The following is a 21,724-nucleotide window of genomic DNA, read 5'->3' on the forward strand; positions in this document are numbered from 1 at the left end:
TTTCTATGTTAAATTACAAAGTTGGACCTGATGATTTCCAAAATATCTCAGATCCAAATGCATTAATATAGTACAATGTAATAAATTCTGATGTTTTAGGAAGAGATACTTTTTTGTGAAACTATGAATAGGAAAAAAAGATGAAATCATAATATGGACTTGTTTTCTCTTCAAACCAAATCAATAAAAATGCTTTTGAAGCATCGATAATACTCAGAGCACTGCTCTAAAGGCTCTACCCATAAAAAGTTTAGCTCTGTGAACCACAATGCAACATTTAGGTCATCCTTCAATGTAATAATAGAAGAGATATTATCACAGGATATGCTAACTGAAGAAAGAAGAATAACAATAGTCATAAAGATTACGAAGGTTCAGCCTATTATCACAAAAAGATTTGTGATCATTTAAGCATTAAACAAGGAGTAGAAGACAAATTTCAGTTGGATTAATCAGACACAGAAAATTTAGAAGCAATAAATGTCTTGCAAAAAAAAATTCAGTGAAATAAATCATTTTATATCTCTATGGGAGGATATAATGAATTCTATCCATATGATAGAATACAACATAGTGACTTAAAGATGATTTAGAAGAACATACAATAACTTGGAAAAAGTTTCACAGTATGTTATTCAGAAAAAAATGGCAAAATATAAAATTTGTGTAAAACCTGATTCCAATGTGTGTGTATGTGTATGACTGGGGGGATGGGCAGGGAGGGAGAGAGGGAATTTAGCAGCTATTAAAAAAAAAAGTTAACAGGAATTACTCCAGATGTTGGGATTGCTGTTGGGTTTAATATTTTTCTATGTGATTTTCTTTATTTTCCAAATATTCTAAAACATATGTTATATTTTGTAACCAGAAAAAACGTTAAAATTGTTAGAGTCAACATTGTACATGATGTGCTAAGAGACAGTAAGAACCGTAGTGATAAAACAGTTGCCTAGGGCTGTTTTGGCAGAATACCTCGGATTATATTTGATTTTTTTCTTAACAAGGTTGCATAGATAAATAATAAGTTATGGGATGCTAACACAATGAAATACTAAGCAGCCATTAAAACCAGAATTTAGAGCTTCCAAATAAATGTGTAATCAGCATGTACAAAAATCTCTCTCAAAAACCACTGCATATAAATAGCAACTTTGTAAGCTGACAAATTTTAATTTGGTGGGCAAACGTACTTTGTATTTTACTGACATTACGTACAAACGTGCTTTGGCATTCTTTTTGCTCATCCTCCCAACTCACCACAGCCTACTTCTTTTACCTACTACATAATTTAGCATTCTATTTCTTACGCTTGAAATGCATCCTTTTGTAGAGTGGGAAAAATCTGCATGAATTTACAAAAGGCTCACAATTCCAATGAGTACAGTGTGGTGTCATAAAAATATGCTTCGATATCTAGCAAAGGCAGAAAATTACAGGCTGAAATTTAGCAACATCCAAGATTTCAGTAGAAGGATTTAAATTACTATGAATCACTCAAAAGCATTCTTAAAACCTCAATAACACTGACTATCTAAAGTGTTTTATATTCACTTCAAAAAAAGGAAAGAAAATATACTGACAATACTTAAAAGACTTAACATTTGGACATGAATAACTGAGGAAAATAAGTGTTTGGGAAGATCCAAAGAAGCAATTAACCAAAAAGAACTCCATTTAACCTTTTGCGGTTGATGCGTTTCAGGAGAAATGGATCAATAAAATTTGTTCTTTCCAAACAAAGGTCTCACCTCCACAATAAGGGATGTGTGTCTCTCTGTCTCTATTTGGATATAAGACCATTATCTTAGGGTCATTTAAATAGTGAAAATATATCTTTTTATTTTTTCCTTCAACAGATTACAGCATAATAAAAATTATCTGTGTGACAAACCTCTACTTCTTAAATAACGTTTACTCTTGTAGCCAGAACGGTGAAAATGCACACACACAAGAAAATCCTGGGATGGTTTCAGGCTGAGATTTGAGTGTGTTTCATAGAGAAGAAAGCCTGTGTTGCAAGAATTCATGGTCTTTTATCCTTACTCCAAAACAATACATCCACTGTCAGAAAAATCACTTAACTTAACTGAAATAAATGGATTAGATTGGTGTTAGCATGATAATAGAATTTATTGCAAAAATCACAAATTAAGTGTAAGTTTTTCTGTTGTTACTCGGGGCTTATTATAAGCATTTGTTATGGGTCAAATTGTTCCCTCACCCAAATTTATATGCTGAAGCCCAAATCCCCAGTACCATGGAGTGTGACCTTATTTGGACATGGGGTCCCTACAGATCTGATGAAGTTAAAATGAGGTCATTAGGATAGGCCCTAATCCAATTATGACTGCTATCTTTCTATAAGAAGGGTAAATGTGGACACAGAAACATGGACGGAGGGAAGAGGATGTGTGGAGACACTGGGAGAACACGGATCTATAAGCCACGTTGGGAAGTCTGGAACAGATCCCTCTCTCACGGCCCTCAGAAGGAACCAACTCTGCTGACTTCTTGATATCAGACTTCTGGCCTCCAGAACTGTGAGTCAATACATTTCTGTTATTTGAGACACTGTCTGTGGTACTTTGTTAGAGCAGCCCTGGCAAACTCGCACAGCATTTCTGCACTTAAAATGGTACACAATAAAAATCTGAGGATGGAGGCAAAGCTAAAAGGAAGAAATCATGATTAAAATATTTCAACTTTGCTCCATTCTTTTTAACAGGTTAGTAGTCAACTCCAGGAATTTCTGGGAATGTTTTTTTCCACCCTCCTTTAATGCAATTAGATGATTCCAACATTCTACCACTGAAATAAATAAAACAGATAGCTGAAATTTAAAATAAATGATGGTTTGTCAATATTTGAGTGCTCAGGTGATAAACACCAATAGAAACAGCTTAAAGGTGAGATATGACCTCTTTAAGAGGTGTCCTTCCTTAATGTCCCTCGCTGAATGCTACTCAGGAATGTCTCATAAATATAACGTGAATTACTCTGATAATACTAAATCACACCCACCATCTGTGCACAAACAGCTATTTTCTTTTTTACAAGTCACAGGGAAAAAAATCCATGTGAGAAGTGTAATAAATCAGAATACTGGCATGAAAAGGCCATGCAAATAAAATTGCTGATGCACAAGAAACACGCACACCCAAGAGACATCTGGTAAAAAAAAGCAACTTAAGGTGGAAGGAGTTTGAGAAACCATGTTGTTAAGAAGGACACTCATCTTGATAGGCCTAAATTTAGACTTGCCAGCTGTGTTTTGGTTTACAAATCCTTCCAATCTGCCTGCTTATAATAATAATAAAAATGAGAAAGGCTTTCTGTGGAACACTGTTGAAAATGTGACTGGGGGAAAAGTCAGCCTCTGTCATATTCTATAAAGGGGCATACAACACTCTAATCTTGTTTGACATGATTTCCATCACTACATAGTATATACACCCTTGCATACATATATCACAATTTATTTATCCATTCTTCTGTCTCTAGTTTTTCTACTTTCTAATGGTGCTGGCTTGAATATGCTTGTACTTCCTCAAGTTTTATATACCACAGAGCTATAGACTGACCTTAGAAATTTTTCACATAATTTTATTTAACATAATTTTCCCTTCTGGCAGAAAAAAAAGAGTGGTATAATAAAAGAAAAAGTCTCTGTACATAGGCAGTGCTAAAGTTAATCCAAGTTTACACATGTACCAGCTCAGTGAACTTGGTCAAGTAACTTTTCTGAGGTTCAGTTTTCTTTTCCTTGCAACTTCTTAGAGAGGTCATAGCTCACCTTAGATCACAGAGGACTAAGAGGACAAAAAGAGATAATAAATGTGTGGTACACAATGTCTGCTTCAAGGGTTTATATGAATTATCTTATGTAAACCTTACCACACTCCTGCAGAGCATATTTTTCCCCTTGTTAGAAAGACAGAAATACTATTGGTAAGTGCTCTTTCCCCTCTTATTTTCAGATTAAATTACTTGTTCAAACAGTAACTGCTATTAAGTGAAAGAATCAGGATTTGAGCTAATGGCCAATAAGCTCAAGTATGACAGGGGTCAAAATCTTACATCAAAATATGACAGGGGTCCCTGGGACTCATAACTGAATTCAGCTTTTTTCAGTTTCCCATGAAGTTAAATAGAAATCTAAAGCAAAAATAAATAAATGTACGTGGTCAGTATACAGCTCTGTAGCATACAGAACCTGAGGAAGTACAAGTGTATTCAAGGAAGCATTGTTGGAAATTAGAATACTAGAAACAGAAAAATGAATAAATAGTGAAATATGCATATAAGGGTGTGCATACTACAGAGCTATGAAAATAAACTACAACTTCATACAGCAATATGGCCAATTCTCATAAATTATTAGGAGAAAAAAAGCAAATTATAGGAGAATTTGCACAGGATGGTATCATTTTTGGAAGTCCTAAAACATTCAAGGCCCCAAAATCAGTAAATCTTTAAAATATATTACTTCAAGATACCTATATAAACTTCCATAAAAACCAAACAAATGACAAACATAAAATTCAGATTATTAGTTTCTTTTTCATAGGAGAAGGATAATCTATGGAGGGGAACACAGGGATGTCAAAATTTTTGAATGTTTTATTTCTTAAGCTGAGGAGTGGGACATGGATACAAATTTTATCATTCTATTACCAAGAATCTGCAAAAATTTTCTGTAAAGGGCCAGATGGTAAATATTTCGGGCTTTATATGCCATCTGGTTTCTGTCACAACTTCTCATCTTGGCCACTGTAGTGTAAAAGCTGCCACAGACAATACATAAATAATTAGGTATGACTGTGTCCCAATAAAACTTTATTTATAAAAGGTCAACCAGATTTGGCCCACAGCTGTTGCTTGTTCCTACTTTACACTATAGATATTATATAGACAGCTATATAATATAGACAGATGTTTTATAAACATGTATAGTGTTTCATATGTATGAAAAAATTACATAATAAAAATCATTTTGAAAGTTTTCAAAAGGTATGTTTGAGTAGGTTAAGTATATAGTGTCTTTCCACAGTTTTGTTCTGATTTTTGTTTTTTTTTTTTAGAGACAGGGTCTTGCTCTTTTGTCCAAGCTAGAGTGCAGTGGCGCAGTCACATTTGAGGTTACTGTAACCTCAAATTTCTGGGCTCAAGAGATCCTCCTTCTTCAGCCTTCCAATTACCTAGGACTATAGGCAGAAGCCACCATACCTGACTATTTCTTTAAATTTTTTTTTGTAGAGACAGGTCTCACCATGTTGTCCAGGCTTGTCTCAAACTCCTGGCGTCAAGTAGTGCTCCTACCTCAGCCTCCCAAAGTGCTGGGATTATAGGAGTCGGCCACCACACCCAGCCTCTTTTCAGTTTTCTAATGAAACTTAGAAATAAAAATAAAGTCCTCTTGACAAGTGGTAGGTAGGCAGAGGTAAGTTCCAGATTTGTAGCATTTCCCTTTCTGCTAGGGACATTTTTTACACTCAGACAGATACCCTCACAAATCAATGTTTTTAATCACCACAATAAAGACAACTCCATATATAAGCAAGAACAAGTCAACAACAACTAAAATACTAAGACTGAAAGGTAGGCAAGGCTCCCTCCCCAACTAAGCGCATCCTCCAGCACACTGGTGCAGTTCGCATGTGTGCCTCAGCGATATGTCATATCATTGCATGTCAAAAATATTTTAAAGCCATGAAAGCTAAATCTACAAACGATAAAACGTCAACTGAAATTGCCTTAAAACAAGTTTGGGGTAATGGATACGCACTTAAAACACAGTATCAGCCAACTACCCAACTGTGTTTCAATGATGACTAGCTGGAAGCAAAGCAAGCCAGGGAAAATAATTTCTCTAACCAGAACTTATGAAGAGGTTTAATATATGTTCTACAGACAGATAACGCTGCAGACCCAACTCAGGAATGTAATCAGAAGTGGTTTTAAGGAGCACAACCAGCTGACTGTGCCCTTAACAGGCATGGCTAAAATGGATCCTGTCTTATCGTAAACTACAACTATTCCCCTAAACCAAAGTGTTGTCTTTATAGATATTCTCCAGAGAAAGGGCCTAGATATCTAACTCCACCAACAAATTGACAGAGCATTTCTCAAGAGACAATATATGCTTATACATATATCGGGAAAACCAGTCGGTGATTAAAACAGATTCACCAAACATTCTAATCTCCCAGGAATTCTAAATTGCCTGGCAGATATTACATGAAAGGACTCACTCAAAGAGGGAATTATGCACATACTGTATCACTTAAGAAACAATACTGTTGAAAGTGATGCCAAAATTCTGGTAATTTAAAAACATGTGCTCTAATTATTTCGAATTAAAAGTACCCTACCCTCCTATGTTTTATCTCCATGGAGCCTTTATATCCACAGAAAACTTTTCCAAACTTTCCATACTTAACTAAGTAGATGTACATATAGCCCTATCTAGATTATCAATTTATTGCCACAATATTTTCCCTTAAATAAGTATAGGTTCCTCAAAGATAAAAACCGGTATATTTTTGTGATCCTCTGAAGATCTCACTACAAATTCAAAGTGGCTGCTTACACAAGTCAAAAACAAAATATTAATCTTATATACCATAATAGCAAATACTGAGAGTTTTCTAAGTGCCAGAGACTATGTGCCTTAGCAACACATACATGCATTATTTCATTTAATCCTCTCCACAATCTGATGGACGTATAATTATCATTGTCCATATTTTACAGTTGAATAAATTTGTGGTATAGGGATGATAATCATTCTCCCCAAATCACTTATCTCTTAATTGATAGCAAGACTCAACCACCCTCACCATCCATGTGCACACGAAAAGCGCTCAGTATAGTATTTTGATTTCATTTAACAAATGTTCACTGCAGGTCACCCAGGTGTCAGGCACTGGGCTGGGGATACGATAGTGGCCAAGACTGTAGAGTTCCTGCTCTCATGAAGCTTATACTTTAGTTGAGAGGGAAGGGGAGGGTACATATAATGAGCAAATAAATATATAGATAAGTAAGATAATTTCAGATAAGAAGAATAAGTGTTAGGAAAAAATGGAGCAGGTTGCTGAATAAAGGGGCTGCAGGGAGCAGGAAGAATGCTTTCCATAGAGCTGTCAGGGAAAGCTTCTTTGAGGAGGTAACGTGAGAAGGAGTCAGCTATACAAAACACTTGGAGAGCAGGATTCCAGTCGGACCAACCAATGAGGCCCAAGGCAGGAAGAATATTTGAGGAACAGAAAGAAGACATATGGCTGGAACATAGACTATGATGAAGGAATGACCAGCAAAGCTCATTTTCACATTTGCTGTATCAGAATTCAAGTATTCATACATTTTATCTAACAGTCTTTTAAAAAGGGAGGAGCACTCTGTGATAAATGAATGTTACACCTGAAAATCCCAAAGTAAAACACTTGTTGCACAGCTAGAGATTGTTAAGCATCTGTATGGTCTTATTCAGACTCTTCATGAGCATTAGCCAATTGGAGGTGATTAATCATATCAAATGCAGCTCCATTTATCTTGATTACACTTGAATAATTTCTTACTTAGTAGAAAATTTTACCTCTTGTATTTAATACTCTATTCTAAAAATTTGGTTTTATTCATTCAGAAAGGTCCAAGATGCCAATTGCCTATAACTTTGCCACAAAACCATTGTTACAAGTGGTCTGATTGTTCCTAATGATCCCTCTTCTTTCTTCCTGTGAGTGGATTACATCTCCTGGCCAGCTGCCAGGTGATTTTCAGTGCCTCCCAATTGGTTTGACCAGTTACTTGCTTTGGACAATGGCAGTATCTGGGTAGAAGATCTGGGAGCCATTGTCTATTTCCACCAGTGCTCATATTATTTTCCCTCTGTCACAGGAGTGGCATGTCCCAGTTAGGGGTTACTGCTTCAGTCTTGATCCCAAAATGAAGAAGATATGTGGAACAGAGAGCAGAATCACAGTTTAGCCACAGGTGACAGATAAACGAGCAAGAAAGAAAACTTAATTGTAAGCAAGCCACTGAAATCTCGAGGTTGTACTGCAGCATAACCTAGTGAAAGCTGATGAAGATAGCATTCAGTGTTCAATTAGATTACAAAATACACATGCACATTTTTCTCAGAACAAATTAGGGATTCATTTTTTCTAATTTTCAAGATTCATATAACAAGAATTTGTCATTTGTTTCTGGTTACACATAAGGCTTTAATTTTCATTCTAAACAGACTTTTTTTCTTAATATTTCAATTTAAATGATTCAGCTTGTTTATCTTAAAACAAAAACTTATCTAAAAATAAAACTATGATATAAAATCATTTTTGTAACAGAAATAAACCTAAAAATATGACAAATGAAAGAATCTCAAAATTGTGATAAAGCATATATGATATGATTCTATTTATTTGAAATTACCTAAAAAGGCAAATTTATATAAACAGAAAATTTAGATGAGTGGTTTTTGTCTATGACAGAGAGAAAACAAGAGATTAACTGTAAGCAGGCATAATGGATCATATTGGGGAGATGAAAATGTTCTAAAACTGGTTTATAGTGATAGTTGTACAATCTGGTTAATTATCTTAAAAAAATCATTCACCCAAAATGGGTGAATTTTATGGTATGTAAATTATACTCAATAAAATTGAATTTAAAAAGAAAAAAAGAGCATGTCATATAAAAGCATTTCTCAAAGTCAAAAATAATAAAATTTTTCCATTTCAATGTTAAAACTGTTGGTTTAACCCTATGTTTTAACACAAGAAGATTTTTATGTCAGTATTTGCTAATAATTTTAATTCTTTTTTTATTAATACTAGAGGTAACACACTATTATCCAGCTTGATTGATATATGCAATCTGAAGTTAATCAAATATTCTGTTTAAAATGAGCAAAATCTTTTAAGCATATAACTCTTTACCTGTTTATTGAGAAAACTGTATATACTTAAGGTGACTCCAATGAAAATGTTTAACTTTTAGTCTCATATCTTGTTTGGAAAGTGTGGGACACAAATAAATAAACATGAATAAAATAAATTTTGAACACTGTAACCACATAGCTATTGAATCTGTGTTTCTTTTTGATCACACTAGCTACTTGTAAAACTACAGCAGGCTATGAGGACCCTCAAGGATACAAACATAAAACTTTATCTTTAAAACTCACGGAAATAAAGTATTCTTTTTAGAGTACACTAAGTTTAAATCTGGAGCCTTTTAACATCATTTTCTCAAAATATTTGTAATAACTTTCCTCATTGCTCCTGACCAATAAATAAACAAATAAATAAAACTCACTGTCTCTACATAAAAGAGCTGTAGCTCTCTTTCCTACAGGTCCTCATAATTTTTTTTCTTTGTTTATACAACATCCAATCCCCTTTCCAAATACAGGCATGTGTCATTTAACGATGGGGACAGGTTCTGAGAAATGCATCCTTAGGAAATTTTGTCATTGTGTGAACATCATAGAGTTCACTTACACAAACCTAGATGGTATACCCTACTTCACACATAGGCTAGATGGTATAGCCTACTGATCCTAGGCTACAAACCTGTACATGTTACTGTTCTGAAAACTGTAGGCAGCTGTAACACATGATTAGAAAAGGTACAGTAAAACACAGTATTACAATCTTAGGCAGTCCATCATTGACCAAAACGTTCTTACACAGCACATGACTATATACGATTGGCTATAGTTTCTGCTAGCGCCTGTCCCTTTCTGCAGCTGCATTTCCAGCCTTTACATCTACTCTGTGAGCAATCTAATATTCAAGATTGCACTTCTTTCCTGCCAGAGTTGGCTTCCACTACTTGTAATCAAGCTCCCTGAGGCAGGTGCTATTATAGTATTAACAGCTTAATATGGTTTTTTTTCAAGTAAAAGAACGTTTCTAAATTATTATTTTGGATTGTTTATGCTTTGTGTTTATTTCTTCTAATATAATCTAAATGGGAGATTTTGTTCAGGATTGAGGCTCAACACAGCTCTCTGTATCATCAAACAATAACATTACTCACCATTAATTAAGACTAATTTAATTCTATGTAGTTTAGTATCCTGACAGGAAAGACCAGTATGATACAAACTGAATTCACTAAAAACAGATCACCAGCAAATTGCTGTAATAACTGTCTCTATAAATATGAAAAAAGTCAGAGGCTATGTCATTCATTTATGTATTTATTCTGTAAATAGAGTTCCTACTCTCCTACCTTCGAGGAGCTTAATCTATTGAAAATAGACAAGCAATCAAGATTTTGGAAAAGAGAAATAATATCTATTTATAAGGCAGAATGTATTAAGCATTAGATGATTCAAAACACTAGTATGGAGAGCACAGACTGGAAAAAATTAATTCCAGCTGAGGATTGAAGAAGGTTCTTAGGGATGATGAGTAACAGAAAAGGTTTTGTTTCACTGCCCTAACAATAACTACACAAAAGTAGAAAAATACACAGTAAGTTCACATAGTGGCAAGTGGACCAACCTAGATCAGTGCTTCTCAAATTGTACGGTGGAAACAAATTACCACAAATCCTGTTTAAATCAGATTCCAATTCACTGGGTCTGAGACTGCATTTGTAACCAGCTCCCAGGTGATGTAACAGTCATGGAACTGAATAGTGAGGCTCTCCAGGAAAGAGAGTGGTGGTGAAGGAGAAGGCTGACAGCCTAAACATCAACAGCTGTGAATGGCAAATGGTGACAATATGATCAGAGCTGTGTGCTCTGGAAACACTGATTTGCTGGGAACAGATAGAATGGGGGCAGAATATTAGGAGAATGAAGACCTTATGAGGCTATTTTAATAGTTCTCAGAGGTAACTACCCAACCACTCCAAACATAGGAGAGGAAACTGAAAGGAGGCACTAATTCCAGAGATATCAAAAAGGTAAAAATGATGGGGACATTCAGATATATGAACAGACATGGAGAGTGCATGAGAGGGATGATTAGAAGGTAAACACTGAGGATTTTATTCTGGACACCTAAGGAATTATTACATCACTAGGAGAAAATTAAATGGAAAAGACAACGGGTTGGGGAAGAGAAATTAAGAATTGGAGAATGGCAGAACACAGTCCAGTTGGAAATAAACTGAAGGGATGAATAGGCCCATCTAATTAAGACTTTCCACTGCTCTTACAGTTAAATTTAGTAAGTTAAAATTCCATTGGAACAGCCTTAGTAAAAAAGGACAGTTCAACTGTCACACCCTCCTCTCCTCTGGGACAGTTAGTCATCCAGCTTGTACCAGAACATTTTTAGTGACAGAATTCACGATCCTGTTGGGTAATCCCTTTCATTTTGGAAACTTTAATTAGAAATCTATTTTCTGAATTAACCTGAAACTTTCTCTATTTTTTGACCCAGTGGTCCTAGTTTTGCCCTTCAAAACTGTAAACATTTAATCCACCTAGATCATAGTAAGTCTTCATAAGGAGTTATTAAAAGAATTAACCCATCTCTTCCAAGCTAAATCACTTTTTGTTCTTCACCAGACTTTCTTCACAGGCCATGGTTAACAGAACATATCATCAGTGAAATCCCTCAGTGGATTCTCTTTCATGGATAGCAAATACGTGTGACAAAACTGTTGCTACTTCCTGTGCCAAAGGAAGACAGTGTTAATGGATCTAAGCCCTCTTTCTAAGCTCAGACCACATTTCAGCTCCATCTTAACACAGTATTCCAAAGAATCCATAACAAGGCACTGGCATCTGAAGATGAGGCCATATTCCTCTGCCATTTTTTGACATCAACTGTTAACTCTCCTTTTAAAATGCTGAGAGTGGAATGGATCTTCTGAAGTGGCATGGAGAGTTCAAATTTACATTAAAATTAATACCCTATATGACCTTGAAAATATGGTGTTTAAATTCAATATCATGTCATTTGTGTATACTGGTTTTTCAGTCACTGAAAACCACTAGGAATGTTTGCACATAAAATGGTCCTATACAAGGTCTCCCCAAACTTATTCTGAAGTTTCCTTGTTTTGGTTTTATTGTTGATCATATATGCTACCTCAAAAAGAGAAACTTAGAGCTTTTCCCCTTCTTTCTATTTCACCTACCTAGACTTCCTCCCCAAGGAGAAATATAAAAGAATACTTAACCTATAAGAGAGCTATAATGGCACAGAGTGAAATTTTTTGCAAGAGAAATATAAGTAGTCCTGGATCAGCCCTATTTTGTTTTATTGTTGTTTTTTTTTTTTTTTCCTAATCATCAAAACGGTAAGGCCCACTAAGACAAGATCAGGATGTAGGCCTTAGGGAAAGGGGAACATACATATTAGGGCATGTAATCGTCATTAGTATTTATCCTCATTTTACAGATGAAAAATCTGACGCATTGACATTAAGTTACTTGCCTTAGGCAATAATACTAGTAAGCAGTGCAGCCAGGATTTCAAATGCAGGCAATGTAGTTAGAGTCCCTACTCCCGGACCAGGTGTGGTGGCTCACACCTGCAATCCCAGCACTTTGGGAGGCCGAGGTGGGCAGATCACCTGAGGTCAGGAATTCGAGACCAGCCCGGACAACATGGCAAAACCCCATCTCTACTAAAAATACAAAAAAAAAAAAAAAATACTGGGTGTGGCAGTGTGCACCTGTAGTCCCAGCTACTGGGGAGGCTGAGGTAGGAGGATAGCCTGAGCCTTGGGAGGTGGAGGTTGCAGTGAGCCAAAATCACGCCACTGCACTCTAGCCTGGGTGACAGAGTGAGACCTTGTCTCAAATAAAAAGAAAAGAGAGTCTCTACTCCTAACTGCTAAGCTTATATCTTAAAGGTATTTTTACTTACAATGACTAATGGAGCTTTCTTCAGAACTTCATATTTATCCCAATTAAATTCCATAGTCTACTTCTGAATACAATGTTCTAACTTATCAAAAGATTTGGAAGGCTGATTATGATATACAGACTATTAGCTATTGTTATAGTTACTACTGCTGTGTAACAAACCATCTGAAAACATAGTCGTATAAAACGATTTTATTGTTTTAGATTTTATTATGCTCACTGGTTTACACAGGAATTCAGGAAGCACACAGCAGCAATGGCTTGTCTCTCCTCCATTATACATGAGGGCTCAACTGAAAAGACTTGATGGCTGAGGGCACATGAATGCTGGAGGCTGGAATCATACAGACATTTTCACATGAAAGCCTGCCACTTAATGCTGGATAGTGCCAGGGACTTCGGCTAGGGCTGCTGACCAAGCATTTACATGTGGTTTCAATGTAACATGGGTTTCCTAACATGGAGGTTTTAGGTTGCATTTCTTACATGGCGCTCCAAAAAGCACAGTGTCCCACTGGACAACACGAAACCTACATTCCCTTTCATGATCTAGCCTGGGAAGTTGCACAGCATCACTTCCACCATATCCTATAGATCAAGGCAGTCATAATCCCACCCAAGTTCAAGGAAAGCAGCACTTATTCCATCTCTCCGTAGGAGAGTGGCAGGTCACATCATAGAAGAGCATATACAATGAGAGATACTGACACAGTCACCTTTATTGAAAGTAACTCTCCACATTGTTGTACTATGTCCTATGACCCCACCCATCTATTTTCTGTGCCCTAGGAGGCTGGCACCTATAGATGACATCACCTTAGCAAGATCACTCAAAGAGGAGTGCAAGCAGGAGATCCAAAGGCAGGAGGAGAGGAATTCAGGGAACTTACCCCTTATTTCCTCCTGCTTTGGCACGTTTCCGGCAGTAGCTACCTCTCTCTGTAAATGCAGTTCCTGAAGAAGTGTCCCCATCTCCACAGCTCCAGGTCTGACTGGTTTCCAGCAATGCTATTTCCATTTCTTGTCCCCTTAAAGCTAGGGATGCTAATAGCTTTTTCCCACTACAACTCTCTAAATGCCTCAGTATTCCTTGTTTGTTCACTAACTCTGCCAATAATTCCATAAATAGTCCCCGCATTCAACTCTCATTTAAATCATTGGAGAGAATTCTGATTTTTATCAGAGTGATGACTGATATAGGCACACAACAGAAACCAAATAGACTGTGCAGAGAATATATGTGAGAAATTAGTAAGCAGGACTTCCTAATCTTTTTCTAATTATTTGATAGAATAGATGAATAGTATAATTATGCCACTCCATCACTATTCTGAATTTCCAAATTGACAAAGCAAAATATATATATATACATATAAAGATATGTATAAATGTGTATGTTAGATGTCTCAACTTTATTCTTTCAGAAATAAACTTTTCAGCTGGGCACGGTGGCTCACGCCTGTAATCCCTGCACTTTGGGAGGCCGAGACGGGTGGATCACTTGAGGTCAGGAGTTTGAGACCAGCCTGGCCAACATGATGAAACCCTGTCTCTACTAAAAATACAAAAAATTAGCCAGGCATGGTGGCGCATGCCTGTAATCCCAGCTACTCAGGAGGCTGAGGCAGGAGAATTGCTTGAACCCGGGAGGCAGAGGCTGCAGTGAGCCAAGATTGGGCCACTGCACTCCAACCTAGATAATAAGAGCAAAACTCCATCTCAAAAAATAAACAAATAAATAAATAACCTTTTCTGAAGAAATGAGTGATTTTTTTCAAAAGCCTTGCTCAATCATGTCATTATAACTCTGATTTACCATAAACACAATCTTGTCTTTCATTATTCTTATAAAACTTGTAGCTTCTATTGATCATGTTTTTTTCAAAGTGTGTATAAACAACATACTAAATAATTCATTTCATGGCTTTTTTGGAGATTGAAATGAAACCTACTGTTCGCTACCTTCCAGAACTTCCATTTTGCCCATTATTTTTAAAAACAATATTTACCTATCTCTAGTTTCAGGGAACCATTATTGCATTTCATGATTTCTCAAAGATGACTAGTGGTGATGAGGATGATTACACCTGTAAGTTCCCTGATTATCCTAGATGATATATATCTCACTTTATGATCCCGAATATCTTTAAAGAGGCCAATTAGAGCTATCATTTACTGAGTACCAGATAAGCATCTCAGTGCTTCATTGTGGCCTAATCACATACACTGTATCCACAGCTGTTTCTTTTATACAGTATTCAATAAAAATAAAGGCAATTTATTTTAATTTATTGTTTTTCCCCCAAAGAGGAGGATTTTTTCCTTTAAACGTGAAGAAACTGGCCCTTTTTCTCCAGTTAAATTTTTTGGAAGCCTCATCTCATTGTGACCTAGTTCTAAAATAATTCTTAGGCTCTTATTACCATTTGTGTATCTTTTTTATTTTTTTATTTTACTGTTTTTGTAAGATTGGTTCTGTTCTCTTCCTTCTAACATCTATCCCCGTTCTTTTAAATCAATGTCCTCTGCATTCTCTTGAGGTCTGGCATCATTTTCTTCTCACTGGATTATATGAAAATTCAGAACAACTTTGTTTTACTTTCCATCCCTCTTGATTTATATTGCCATTTAGAGTTTGTCACATCTTCCCACCTGGAGTATAAGATTGTAATAGCAAGAACTAAATCTTGTATTTCTTTTTTTTAAAGCATACTTAACACAAAATGTATATTTGCCATGTACTTGTAATACGTTGTGGAAAAAAAATAATAAGAAGTTGTTGTGTTTTTCTTTTGAGACAGAGTCTCACTCCGTCACTCAGGTGGGAATACAGCGGCGTGATCTCTCAGCCCACTGCAACCTCTGCATCCTGGGTTCAAGAGATTCTCCTGCCTCAGCTTCCCGGTTAGCTAGGATTAACGGCTCCCACCACCACACCCGGCAAATTTTTATATTTTTAGTAAAGATGGGGTTTCACTATGTTGGCCAGGCTGGTTGTGAACTCCTGACTTCAAGTGATCTGCTAGCCTCAGCCTCCCAAAGTGCTGGGGAAATTCATACTCTTTAAAAAGCTTCTGGAAGAGTATACCAGACACATATTCACAAATAATCTAAGAGAATAAGGGGACTATAAAGGTGAATGTAAATTAAATATGTAGTTTGCCAATCTCAAATTACTAAAAGGGAAGGACAGTTTGCTTCATAAGTAATTGTGAGATTCCATCCTAGGAGAGGCTGAACAGCAGTGGTGTTTGTTTTATAGAGGAGCAGGCAAGGAAGGTAGTGGAAAGGGAAGGCCACGTGGAGCAGGCTTTCTTAAATTTGCTTAACTACAGATAACGGTTGAGAAATTCAATTTACTGAAATGGATGAAAGTGGCTAATTTTAAACTTTTCCAACTACTCTTGTTGGATTTTCACTAATATTATATCTTTGCCTTAATCTATGTGGGCAGTTTCTACAGAGGTTGTTCTTAACTTTTTCTAAGCATCCAACATGCGCAGTTAACACTAACAAGCAGGGTGGACCCAGGTGTACGGGCTTTTAGAGTTTGGAAGGTCCCCTTTTAAAAGAATACAAAATTAGGTGGAAAAACAAATTATTCAGAATGAGAAAAGAAATCTCAATAAATGATTGGAGCCATGGAGATCTAGATTCCTTAGTCTGAGACAGCTTTAGGCAATTTACCAGAAATGCTTATTTAGAAATGCTTCTGGTTGGGACCTGTCATTTCCTTCCCACCTAGAACATCTGCAACTCCAGCAACCCCCAACACGCCCAGAGGTCTAAGCAAACGAATAGCGCTGAAGCTTCAATTTCATTAGCTTCACCTTGGATCTCCCTCTGACAAGAGGACCTCATTTAAACATTGATTCTTAAGAGTCAGCTAGAACACCTAGAATCTGGGGAAAGAGAAACCACTTGACAAGTTTAAAACAATCCGACTCACTGTGGCTCAAGCCTGTAATCCCAAACCCTTTGGGTGCTGGAGGTGGTAGAATCCCTTGAGGCCAGATGGGTCCAGCCCCGACAAAAAAAAAAAAAAAAAAAAAAAACAGAAAGAAACCCCGATGATTCTGATACACCATTGCTATTTCCAACATCCCATCCCAAAGTTTCACAATGCATACCCATAGACTAATATTCCTTATCCAAACAGCAACGTAAAGAAGGAAAGAAAGTAAATAACCAACTGGCCAACTGTCGTTGATCTGAACATGAAGTATGTGTGGAATATAAAAAGGCAGAGTTTACAACTAAACATAAAATAATTCCATTGTTTTACTACTTAACAGAAAAGTCAAGAGCACAAAACTGTGATAGTCGGTTTAAATATTCGGAATACAAACCTGGGCCTATCATTCCATTTAAACCGAAGTAGAAATAAGTTTTATATACTCCTCTTTGGAGTCAGAGTATGCATGTTCACTTCCTAACTTTGGTTTGCTCTCCCAGAGTAAATGCGGTGGTTAAGTAGGTCGTTTGCTTTACCTAATATCTCCAGGTAACGTTAAAATGAACAGGCTTCTTAGTAATAAATACCGCGTTGTGATCTGAACTCAGGTCTTCTCTCAGCAGCAACTTGAGAAACTGGAGTGACATTCAACCTCCCTGCAAGAAAGGTATTTTTCTTTTCTAAAACCCTTTAAGAAATTACAACCACCAGTCTACACGTACCAAAAGTCTACCACTAGCCCCCACAAGTCAATTTCCCTCCAACAGTAAAATAAGCAAATAAGAGCCTTTGGTCCTAAATTTCCCGGGGGCAAGGAAAAACGAAAGCACTGGCTGTGGGTTGGGTGGCAGTAGCTGGCCATCTGAAAAATCCTTAGCTCCTCAGCGGAGGAGCTTCCTGTTAGAAACAACCGTTTTCTCCTGTTCAGGGAGATTTCCTAGAACCTATTCCCATAGGACCCGAGACTCACCCAAGTCTCAAATCCACAAGCAACAACACTAAATTAAGAATAATTTCTCTAAACTTGGCTGCTCTCCCAGAGTTCAGGGCTGGCCTCGCCCGAAAAGCAGCTGGCGGGAGCGGTTTTGAGCCACCAGCCTCCCAGGTTCGGGAGCTGCCGCGAGGAAGATGTCTGTGTCAGAGAAGCAGAAAGGGAAAACAAATCACAACTTTGCAGACTCCACTAAGCCACAGCCTCGCCGAACGGAAGGTCAAAGTGCGGAGGAGGGAGCGGCTGCGGTTTGAGGCCCCGAGGCGACGCGGCCCCGGGTGCGGCCAGAGCTGGCAGGCGGGGTCCAGCAGCCCGGGGGACCTCACCCGTCCCCAGCTCAGAGCCACCGCCCCGGGAGGGCAAGCGCGCCAGAGGCAGCCGTCGGCGCAATGCTGGCAACTCCCGGAGTTGCCTTGGAAGTTTCCCGGGACTCGCCGCCGCCGCCCTCACCTTGCTGAACACCTCCAGGTCGTCCTCGTCCTCGTCCAGATCCAGCACCTCCGCCTGCAGCAGGGCGGAAGAGCCGCTGCTGCCCGGAAAGGGGGCGCCGCCCCCCGGGCTCTCCTCGTCGGCGCCCCCGGCCGGGAGGCCCGAGGAGGGCGCCTGCGATGCCCGGCGCTCGCCCTCCATCCCGAGAGTGCGCGCCCGGCCGGTCGCCACCGCCGCCGCCAGCCCGGCTCCCCCGAGCGTGCCCATTGGCTCCCACGTCTCCTGCACCTCCCCGGCCGGCCCCACTCCAGCCCCTCGCCCGCTGCGCAGACGCGGAACTGCCGGGACCAGCGCTGGCCCGGGCCGGGCGCATCCCCACCTGGCCTGGGGCGGGCTGGAGGGGCGGAACTGGGACTCTCGGACTCCGGCTACGTTGGAGAAAGGGTTGGCTGTACCCTGGAGAAGAGGAGAGACTCAAAGGTAGGAGGTGGGCGTCCTCGCATTGACCCAGTCGAGGGCCACCGAGTGACGGTTTCCGCAGTGGCGGGGTCTGGGAAGAAGCCACGAAGCGAACCGTCCACTTCGCGGGATCCACAGCGAGGCTGGAAGGCACCCGACCCAGCCTTGCCAAGAGAAAAAAAAAAACAGCAATAACAATACTGTATTTCCTGTATTTAGTGGTTGCCTTTCTTCTTGGTTGTGATTTTCGAGCTAATGTAAAAATAAAGACATGAAAACTTCCCGTTTTGTTAATTGATTTTTGACCCAGTGACTGGCCTGTGCGGTCATTTCACTGTCGAGCCAGGAAAGCTGAGCTTTACAAACTATTTTCAGCCACTTTCAAATGCATCTTTACTCCTGGACGTCTTCCTGAAGTTAATGAGCAGAAAGTTACCAAGACCCAAGGACAACTAGCAAGTCTGGAAAATTGCCACCGAGAAATAATCTTCAGTCCTTGCATTGCCAAGGCAAAGCTTTAATTATTTAACTGCTTATTATTCAAAAACAAAACTAAGTTCCAAAACTAATGGAAAATTTTGCCCACGTTGATATATTTTTTAATTTATCTTCAGGTTTTATTTACTTCCGTCAGCCCCACCTCTTTTCTGTAGGCCCATTTAAAAATTTTTAAATACATTAAGCTCTATGTAAGAATTCCTTATTTGGGGAAATAGAGAATATCTTTATTTCTGATTAGAGGCAAGGCCTTAATAATATATTATCTCCTAATCATTCAAATGTATTCCCATTGATTTCAGACGTGCACCCACCCTTCAGTCAGGTTGGTCACTGCCCCATGAGTATCCACATTTGTTCCTGTGCTTGATGATTTCTGTACTTTAAATGCCATCTCCTGCCCATCCTTCAGAAATTAAATATAGTCCCATCTCTTTCAGAAAGACTTTCTAAATGACAGTCTGTTCTCAATTTAGCATTTAATTTTATTCCATCTTGCAGATTGTATTTGTTTCATGTACAAGTTTTCCATTCCTTAGTAAATGATAACATTTTCAGGTTGGGGATCCTGATATGTATTAACCACAGTATCAGATGTACTCTCAAAATGCTCTCTGCTAATTTCTGTAAATAATATAAGTTATTAAAAGACTTTATTTTTTCCTTGATAAGCTTATTCTGACTAGTAAGGAAGATTCAAGGTTTTCTAATTGCAATCTGAACCAGGAAATTCTTAATAATGCTGTAACTCACAGAATTGCTAGAAACCATAGAGAATGGGCTCAGAAAATGGGCAGAATAAAGCAAGGCTGCACAGCTTGGATTATAGCCAAAAGCCAGGCCACAGAACCAGTGGTACAGACATTGCTGCTACCATTGCCTGATACTGGATGCCACACCATCTTCACCAGTGTCAATATTGTCATTAACACTGATGTTACTGGACTCCAGTTGCTTTCACTGGCAGCAGTACCACAGCTACCTCTGAGAACTTCCCTGCTATTACTGCCACAAAAATGTCTCCATCACCCTGTTTCTCTGTGTTGATTTTTCTAGTATTAAAACCCTGGAGAGTATGTGTGCTTGGCCAATCTGGCCAAGTTTCATGGAAATTCCTAAGGCAGAGAATTTTCTAAACATAGAAAGGCCATATTGATGCTTGTCAACCAAAAAGAAGAAAAATAGGAAGAGGGGTAGGATGAGGAAGAGGGGTAGGATGAGGAAGAGGAGTAGGGAAAACCTGACTATAATTTGCCCCTTTGGCTGTCCAATTAATATTACCTTTCTTCACATACTCCCCCTACCTCCATGCTTTGAGCACCTGAGCATGCAGTTCACAGCCCCTCAAAGGGAGATAATCCCAAACATACTCATTATTAGTACAACTCCAAAGCAGTATGTCTATTCCTCCTGTAGTCTCAGCTTCCTATTAAGTGGGACTATCACTGGGTTTTTTTGTTTGTTTGTTTGTTTTTGAGACAGAGTCTCACTTCCTCGCCCAGGCTAGAGTGCAGTGGCGCGATCTCTGCTCACTGCAACCTCCGCCTCCCGGGTTCAAGCGATTCTCCTGCCTCAGCCTCCTGAGTAGGTGGGACTACAGGCGTGCGCCACCACGCCCAGCTAATTTTTTGTATTTTTAGTAGAGACGGGGTTTCACCATGTTGGCCAGAATGGTCTCGATCTCTTGACTGCATGATCCACCCGCCTCGGCCTCCCAAAGTGCTGGGATTACAGGCTTAAGCCACCGTGCCCAGCCTATCACTAGGTTTTTTAACGGAAGAATTCTTATTTGGGTACTAAAGCCTTTAAACCAGCATAGTCCAAAACTTTGAGTGCAAGTATAATATTAAGAGCAGCCCTACCCATTCCTGTCCTGTTTAAGAGAAATAATATCATACATTAATTTATGGTTTCATGAATATACATCTTGTCAAAAAGCTTTCTCTCCCTTACACTTTCCAGATGGGATCTCTTCAGACCATAACTGGATCTTTAATATTCCATTCCACCATCTATGAAGTCTGCTGTTTCTAGTAATGGGTTTTGTGATGAGACAAGTTACCCCATGGGCATTGCCCAAAGGCTTTACTTCTTTTGCTAGAAAATGATTTAACTAGTTAGAAAAATATATAATGTGCAAAATCTACTGAGGAATAGACCAGTCAATAAGTTCATGGACGAGCGTGTTGAGGGAAATCTGATGAGCAGAAAAAGCAAAGCCAATTTGACTTTTCCACTAAAGACAAATCATGGCATCCTCCAGTGTGGCAGGGTAAGGGTCCTGCATAGTTGCTGTGGCAAGCTGAGTGCTGAGCAATGGAAGTAGCCAATTATCCTTTAGTGAGAGGAAATCCTTATTTTTGAGCCAATGCATAGCATAAATCCCTGCCACCATGGCCACTTGGTATGTGAAGCCATAGAACAAGCACTGGAGTTTCTAGAAAAGCAGTAAGATTAACATCCACAGGAGAATAAGCATTATTGTCAAACTTATTTCTGATGACATAAATTCATCAACTGAAAAGGCTTTTTTGGAGAGCATTGTTGTGGG

The 21,724-nt window shown here is 38.6% G+C and overlaps 1 protein-coding gene across 5 annotated transcripts in view; it reads right to left on the bottom strand.

The window, feature by feature from the left end:
* SNX7 (sorting nexin 7) overlaps positions 1–18,483 on the bottom strand; it is a 102,433-nt gene extending 83,950 nt beyond the window's left edge. The window contains exons 1-2 of one of the 5 annotated variants that reach the window (XM_031004850.3): positions 17,767–17,951; positions 17,333–17,452 (exon numbers count right to left, since the gene is read on the bottom strand). Coding sequence is in view for 3 of the 5 variants with exons in the window: in XM_055374286.2 (XP_055230261.2) it covers positions 18,238–18,483 (246 nt within the window). In the remaining 2 variants the exon portion in view is untranslated. Of the gene's footprint in view, positions 1–17,190; positions 17,298–17,332; positions 17,453–17,766; positions 17,952–18,237 lie in introns of those variants that run through there. The other 4 variants (XM_055374226.2, XM_019034308.4, XM_055374423.2 and 1 more) reach the window with 4 other exon arrangements.
* Positions 18,484–21,724: the final 3,241 nt, after the last annotated feature.

This window comes from Gorilla gorilla, chromosome 1 (assembly GCF_029281585.2).
Source record: "Gorilla gorilla gorilla isolate KB3781 chromosome 1, NHGRI_mGorGor1-v2.1_pri, whole genome shotgun sequence".
Lineage (NCBI taxonomy): Eukaryota > Metazoa > Chordata > Mammalia > Primates > Hominidae > Gorilla > Gorilla gorilla.